The sequence below is a fragment of the Bos grunniens genome, chromosome X, assembly GCF_055505025.1.
Source record: "Bos grunniens cultivar Pamir isolate PY7600 chromosome X, Bosgru_T2T1.0, whole genome shotgun sequence".
In the NCBI taxonomy this organism is placed as follows: domain Eukaryota; kingdom Metazoa; phylum Chordata; class Mammalia; order Artiodactyla; family Bovidae; genus Bos; species Bos grunniens.
The window spans coordinates 78,749,748-78,757,135 of record NC_141194.1 but is presented as its reverse complement, the minus strand read 5'-3'; the positions used below and the strand labels follow the sequence as shown (position 1 = coordinate 78,757,135).

General features: G+C 37.9%; 1 protein-coding gene across 1 annotated transcript; it reads right to left on the bottom strand.

The window, feature by feature from the left end:
* Window positions 1–5,187: 5,187 nt before the first annotated feature.
* On the bottom strand, window positions 5,188–5,815 carry LOC147340745 (protein FAM209A-like). The gene is made up of 2 exons (XM_086387138.1): window positions 5,581–5,815; window positions 5,188–5,420 (listed from the first exon to the last, which is right to left on the bottom strand). The coding sequence occupies exons 1-2, from the start codon at window positions 5,813–5,815 to the stop codon at window positions 5,188–5,190; spliced, it is 468 nt and encodes a 155-aa protein (XP_086243264.1).
* Window positions 5,816–7,388: the final 1,573 nt, after the last annotated feature.

Here is a 7,388-nt window from a genome sequence, read left to right as displayed (position 1 = left end):
AAAGTACTGGAGTTTCAGCTTTAGCATCAGTCCTTCCAAAGAAATCTCAGGGCTGATCTCCTTCAGAATGGACTGGTTGGATCTCCTTGCAGTCCAAGGGACTCTCAAGAGTCTTGTCCAACACCACAGTTCAAAAGCATCAATTCTTCGGTGCTCAGCCTTCTTCACAGTCCAACTATCACATCCATACATGACCACAGGAAAAACCATAGCCTTGACTAGACCAACCTTTGTTGGCAAAGTAATGTCTCTGCTTTTGAATATGCTATCTGGGTTGGTCATAACTTTTCTCAAAGGAGTTAGCGTCTTTTAATTTCATGGCTGCAGTCACCATCTGCAGTGATTTTGGAGCCCAAAAAAATAAAGTCTGACACTGTTTCCACTGTTTCCCCATCTATTTCCCATGAAGTGAAGGGACCAGATGCCATGATCTTCGTTTTCTGAATGTTGAGCTTTAAGCCAACTTTTTCACTCTCCTCTTTCACCTTCAACAAGAGGCTTTTTAGTTCCTCTTCACTTTCTGCCATAAGGGTGGTGTCATCTGCATATATAGAATGGACTAATTTTAAGTGAAGTCTCTCAGTCGTGTCCAACACTTTGCGACCCCATGGACTGTCGCCTACCAGGCTCCTCTGTCCATGGGGTTTTCCAGGCAATAGTACTGGAGTGGATTGCCATTTCCTTCTCCAGCAGGTCTTCCCAACTGAGGGATTGAACCCAGGTCTCCCGCATTGTAGACAGACGCTTTACCGTCTGAGCCACCAGTGAAGTCCTTATAATTAAAGAAAACAGCCATTTAATGAAGAGAAGGAATGGACAACTGGTCACTTAAAAACATATGTGATATAAGGAAAAACATATCCAGATGGTAGATTTCAAACTGAACAGTTTACACACTGATGGTAAGTTGCCAATGTCAGTTAAAAGACCTACTTTGGGGGACTCCTCTGGTGGTCCAGTGGTTATGTATCTGCTTTCCAATGCAGGTGACACAGGTTTGATCCCTGGTCTGGGAGCAAAGATCCCATGTGTCGTGAGGCAACTAAGCCCTTGTGCTTCAACAAGAGAAGCCTACACGCTGCACCTAGAGAAAAGCCTGCATGCAACAGCAAGGACCCATGAATCCAGATAAATAAATAAAGATCTGGTTTGTCAGATTACATTATGTATGGTCAAAAATAATCTCACCTTAAGCCAATAATTTAAAATTAAATGGATGGAAATACTTATACCTCCAAATCCCAAATCAAATGAAATTTGAAGAGGCTGAATTAATCCCATTAAAGTATACTTCAGAATGAGGACTTTTACTGAAGATAAAGGACAGTGCCTAATGATAAACAATTTAAACAATTCAATTCATTGAGGAGACATAACAATCATTAATGTGTATGCAATTTAAAAAATATAGGAGCCAAAAGTTGATAGAATGGAAAGGAGAAATGGACAAATCCACAGTTATAGTTGGAGACTTTAACTTTTCACTCTCAGTCATTAATACAATAAGGGAGAAAAGAAATGAAAAAATGCATAGAAGACTTGAATAATACTATTAACCAGCTTGACCTAACTAATATTTATAGAATGTGCTCAGTCCCTCAGTTGTGTCCAACTCTTTGAGACCCCACAGACTGTAACCTGCCAGACTCCTCGGTACATGGAATTTTCTGGGGAAGAATACTGGCATGGGTTGCTATTTCTTACTCCAGGGAATCTTCAAGACCCAGAGATAGAACCTGCTTCTCTTACCTCGCCTGCATTGGCATGCAGATTCTTTACCACTTCACCACCTGGAAAGACCATTTAGAGAACAACAGCAACTAAATACATATTCTTCTAGAGTGAATATGGAAGTTCATAAGATATGCGATTTTAAAAACTTCATGACTTTTAAAGGACTGAAATCATATAAAGTATATTCCCTGACCACAAGAGAATTAAAATAGAAATTACCTGTGGAAAGATAGCTGGAAAATCTCAAACTATTTATAAATTAAAAAGCACTTCAAAGTAATGCAAAGATCAAAGGAGAAATAGAAAATACGATAGATCAAAATTCGTGAGATGACACCAAATCTTCATAGAGGGAAATTTATAGCATTAAATCTTTGTATTAGAAAAGGGAAAAGGCCAATGATTGTTCAGCTGTATTCTGCATATCAGTTAAATTAGCAGGGTGACCATATACAGCCTTGTCAAACTGCTTTCCCAGTTTAGAACCAGTCTGCTGTTCCATGTCTGGTTCTAACTATTGCTTCTTGACCCACACACAAATTTCTCAGGGGACAGGTAAGGTGATCTGGTATCCCCATCTCTTTAAGAATGTTCCACAGTTTCCTGTGATCCACACAGTCAAAGGCTTTGGTCTAGTCAATGAAGAAGAACTAGATGTTTTTCTGGTACCCTCTTGCTTTTTCTATGATACAATGCATGTGGTCAGTTTGATCTCTGATTTTGATTTGATCTGGGTCATTAAGATCATTTTTGTATAATTCTTCTGTGTATTTTTGCCACCTCTTCTTAATACTTTCTGCTTCTTTTAAGTCCATACCATTTTTGTCCTTTATTATGTCCTTATCTTTCATTTCTTTTCCTTAGGTTTAAGAGATTGAAGATTTCATGGGAGGAGATTCACACTATATGGAAAAAAAAAAAAAAAAAACTCAAGTAGTAGTGGCTTGCCACTGAGATGCCTTGTGCATTGGTGGCAGGAAGATTTTCAGTGCTCTAATGAGTAAGTCCACAAGTCTACTTCAGGCTCACTTTGTACTAGGCCAATCCATGGTAACAACTTAAAGTAATCTGTGTATTTATATGCCTTCATGTGAAAGAGCAAGCTGAGTTAATTTTCTTCCATTTCAAATTATGACTAATATTTATATTGATAAAGATATGTACTGTAAAGTACAATAATCATTTGCCTCATTCTTAACATTGTTTAGTTTATATTGCTATTTTTGTATTCAGTCAAAGTTTAGTTTCCTTTTTTAATGTTCTACTTTATATTGGAGTACAATTGGTTAACAATGTTGTGATAACTTATGTCTACAGCAAATTGATTCAGGTATACATATATCTATTCTTTTTCAAATTCTTTCCCCATTTATGTTCTTACAGAGTATTCAGCAGAGTTTCCTGTGCTATAGAGTAGGTCCCTGTTGGTTATGCATTTTAAATACAGCAGTGTGAACATGTTGATCCCAAACATATTTAACTGAAACATGTCTTTCATCATAAGTCACTTTAAATTAGTGTTGGAAGTAAACAGAATGTACATTTTACTAATGATTACATATTAATTAGAAAAATATCCATTAGGCACAGCACCAGACATTCAAAAACAAGTTTCTTAGGATTTCTTTTCTCTTGAAAGTCAACAGTATAGGAAAATATTGAGTAAAATAGTCTACCCCCGCCCAAGAGAACTAGCAAATTTTCTTTACTGACAGGAAAACAAGAATGTTTATTACTGAATTACAGCAAGACTCTAAGTGAAACTAGTTGAGACCAATCATTAGATATTTTATAAATTGATGTTTGATCGAGGTGCTTGCTAATTTATCTCCTCTGTTTATAGACTATATGGAATAGCATTTGGACTTTCATAATTACAAAATACACTGAGAGAAAAATAATTGTTACCAATAGCAATCAGTTTAGTTACTGTCATTTTTAAAAGGTAATTTCTTCAATAACTATGCCAACATATTTTATGATTGTTCTCTAGTTCTATCCTTATATATGAATTCATTAGAATCTCAATCGAGAAGAGCCACAGGTTATTTAAAACTTGAATAATGAGTATGTAATGTAGATTTTTCAAAACTATATGAAGAAGACATATAATAAATTCAAGATTCTGATAAAATACATATTTGCTTGTTATAAAACTTCAAGGTAAATGTACCACTACAACTGCAACTGGTACTAATACAGATTGGGATAACGTCTAGTAAGTATATAAGAGAATCTAAACAAACCGGAAAAAAAAGGCGGGGGGCAGTTCATGTTGAACTTAAACTTTTGTGTGGAGGCACTCAACATTAGTGGACAAAAGAGAGAGAAAAAGGAGAGGGGAAAACAGAACCTTAGCCAGTCGGAGTGATGATCTTTGAAGGTGGATGAAGGGGCCACAAGCCAGGGAAGCCGAAAAGGCAAGGCGTTGGATTTTCCCTTAAAAAAAAAAACAAAAACAAAACATTAGTGGACAAAGCAATACTCAGGAAAAGAAAATGTGCTCAGTGTCATTCAATTAAAGATAAATATTTTCCAATATACATGATTTCAAGTTATGAGTCCTTAATGAAAAATTATTAGAGGATTAATTAAGCAAAGTAATCACTGATGGTATAAATAGCAGCAGAAGTTTTGCTGAGCAGATCTACTTAAACCTCAGATTAAAGATAAAACTCCTGAAGAATGGATGGTAATAAAACACAATGGAAATGCTGCAATGGAAATAGGGGAAAAAGATAACTTTTTAGAGTAGACTGGTGAAATTAAAACAATGAGATACCACTACATACTTATTGGAATAATCAAATACAAAAATCTGACAAATCAATTATTGGCAAAGATGAGAAACAACAGGAACTCTCATTCATTGTTTGTGGGATTGCAAAATGGTAGAATCACTCTGGAAGCGATTTCTTACAGAGCTAAACTTTTTTATACCACACGATCTATCAATTACACTCCTAGACTCTTCAGCAAATGATTTGATAGTTAATGCTGACACAAAAACATGCACATGAATTTTATAACAGCTTAATTCATACTATCTCTCTCTCTTTCACACACACAACACACACACGCAGACACACACACACACAGAAATTGGAAGCAACCCAAGTGCCCTTTAATAGACAACTGGATAAACAAATTATGGTTCATCAACATAAGAGATTATTATTCAAGAATAAAAATAAATGAGCTATCAAATCACAAAACGATGTGGATGAAACCTGAATGAATGTTATTAAGTAAAATAAGCTAGTCTGGAAAAGGTTATACACTGCATGCTGCCAATGTGGGAAAGGTAAAACTGTAGAGCAAAAAAAAAAAAAACTGTAGAGCAAATAAAAATTACCAGAGGCTTTTTTCTTTTGCTTCAGAATAGTTTTACTAGTTTGGATAAGGTATGTCAGTGCTCAACAATCCCTCTCCTACTTTGACACACAAATCCACTCAATCGGAATCTTCATGGCCCCAGAGCTCATATACTGTAATGTTATTGGGTACATCTGCAGGAACCTCGACCTTGAGAGGGTTGAGGTTACCACCAGTTGCCATGGTGAGTTTCAGATTCCACACTCTGGACACAAATTTCACAAGGTCCATCTCCAGCAAGGTTAAGGTATTGAACATATAGTCCTTGTAGGGGAAGGCTTTTTCTTTCCCAGAAAGCCCAAAGAACTGACCTGACATGCAAGTGGCATCTGCTCATCACTCTCGCCGCTCTTTCCTGCCAACTTCACTGTCAGGTACATCAGCACTATGAAGAAAAGCCAGAAAATGTGATCTTAAGCCAGTCTTGGGCATGCTCTGGTAGATTGTGCCAAATTAGAAAGTTTCCTTTGCAGAGCATCTTCCCCTGGAGTTCTTCGGCTTTCTCTCTCAGAGAAGTAAATATTAAGGTGTAGATACAGGTAACACAACTATGAAGAAGCATAGGAACCATTTGATATACCACATCGTGAGCTGAGATTAAATGGCCCCTGGTGCTGTGGTCTGCCCTGGCTCCTGGAGACTGAGGACCAGCCAGGGCTGGGCCCTTGGTGATGTCACAGTCGGCCCTGCCCCAGCCAGAACCCATGTGGCCATTGTGATGACTTCAGGGCAGAGGGTAAGGAGGCTTTCAGGGGCAACCAGGAGTAAGGCTTAAAGGGAAATGGGGACATTTCCAGCGGGCAATCAAAAAGGAGATGGGAAGTGACAAAATGCCGTCTCCTTGCTAGTGTATTCTTTCTGAACCTGATGCTCTACTGGAAGGGTGGTGCTGTCTTCTATTTTCATTACTCCAGACTGCTGGAGTAATTTGAACAGCAACACTGCTGTTTCTGGATTTGTTGAATCCAGACACTGGGCTAAGTAGAGCAGACCCTTGGGCATGTGCCCCTGTGCAACAGAGAGCCAAATGGGAAATAAAGATATTAAACAAGAGGCCACAAACTAGGAGCCACAGATGTGTGTTCTGTGGCCAACATAGTTCCTAAAAGTGACTGTGCTCAGTCACTAACTTGTCTGGCTCTATGAGACCCCATGCACTGTAGCCCACCAGGCTCCTCTGTCCCTGGAATTTTCCAGGCAAGAATCTATGTGTGGGCTGCCCCTTCCTTGTCTCCAAGCATAGGGGATATTTAAGGGAAGTGGAACTATCCTGTATAATGTTATGGCAAATACATGGCACTATATATTTGTCAAAACCCATAGAACATTGCAACACAAAGAATGAATCAGTGTATGCATATTTTCAAAAAAGCATTTTGATATCAAGAATGGTATGCAACATTTGACTAAACAATCTAATTATATTACAAATATATGAAGCCACCTTACTAAGATCCCCTGACTTAAGTAACTTTGGAAATGAATGTAGTTTGCAAGACTGAAACAAAAGATAAAAGCAGTGTAATCTACTTGATAGTGTTTTTTCTTGTAGGGTTACAGGTTATCAATCCTGATAGTCTTACACATGCATACTTGCATTTAACAGTTAAATAGATGGCACATGAGTGTACATACATATATTTCTTTATCTTGTTAGCTGAAACGGTCTAAGAAAAATGATACTCTCAAAATCTGAAAGAAACAATGATGTAGAAATAAGCACAGATCTTGGTTCCCAATACTCTTTTCCAAAAAAAGGAGCCAGGCTTCTTAGATAACTTACTGCTTGTAGGGCTCAGAGAGGAAATAGAGAAGAGGAGTCTGGCAGATTTCATTGTATCAAAAAATGAAGTACTAAAAAATAAAATAAGAAAGCCCTAGAGTAATGTAAGTAAGTGTTAGTCTCTCAGTTGTGCCCAACTTTTTGGGACCCCATGGACTACAGCCCACGAGGCTCCTCTGTCCACGAGATTTTCCAAGCAAGGATACTGGAGTGGGTCGCCATTTCCTTCTCCAGGGGATCTTCCCAACCCAGGGATCGAACCAGGGTCTCCTGCACTGCAGGCAGATTCTTTACCAACTGAGCTACAAGGGAAGCTCAAGACGTTAGAGTAATGGGGTTATGTTAAAGAAGACAGGAATGAGCTTCCAATGGCCAAAGCTATAACAACTTGAGTAACATAATAAATTAAGTAAGTCTTCTTTTGGTACTATACTCCAAAGTATAAAATGAATATTTAAGGGTCCGTACCAATATAAATAAATGATTGAATACACGT

Coding starts and splice junctions, on each gene's coding strand:
- LOC147340745 (XM_086387138.1), bottom strand. CDS start 5,815: ATGGGTTCTGGCTGGGGCAGGGCCGACTGTGACATCACCAAGGGCCCA. Junction 5,421..5,580: donor ACTCCAGGGGAAGATGCTCT/GCAAAGGAAACT, acceptor CTTGCATGTCAG/GTCAGTTCTTTGGGCTTTCT.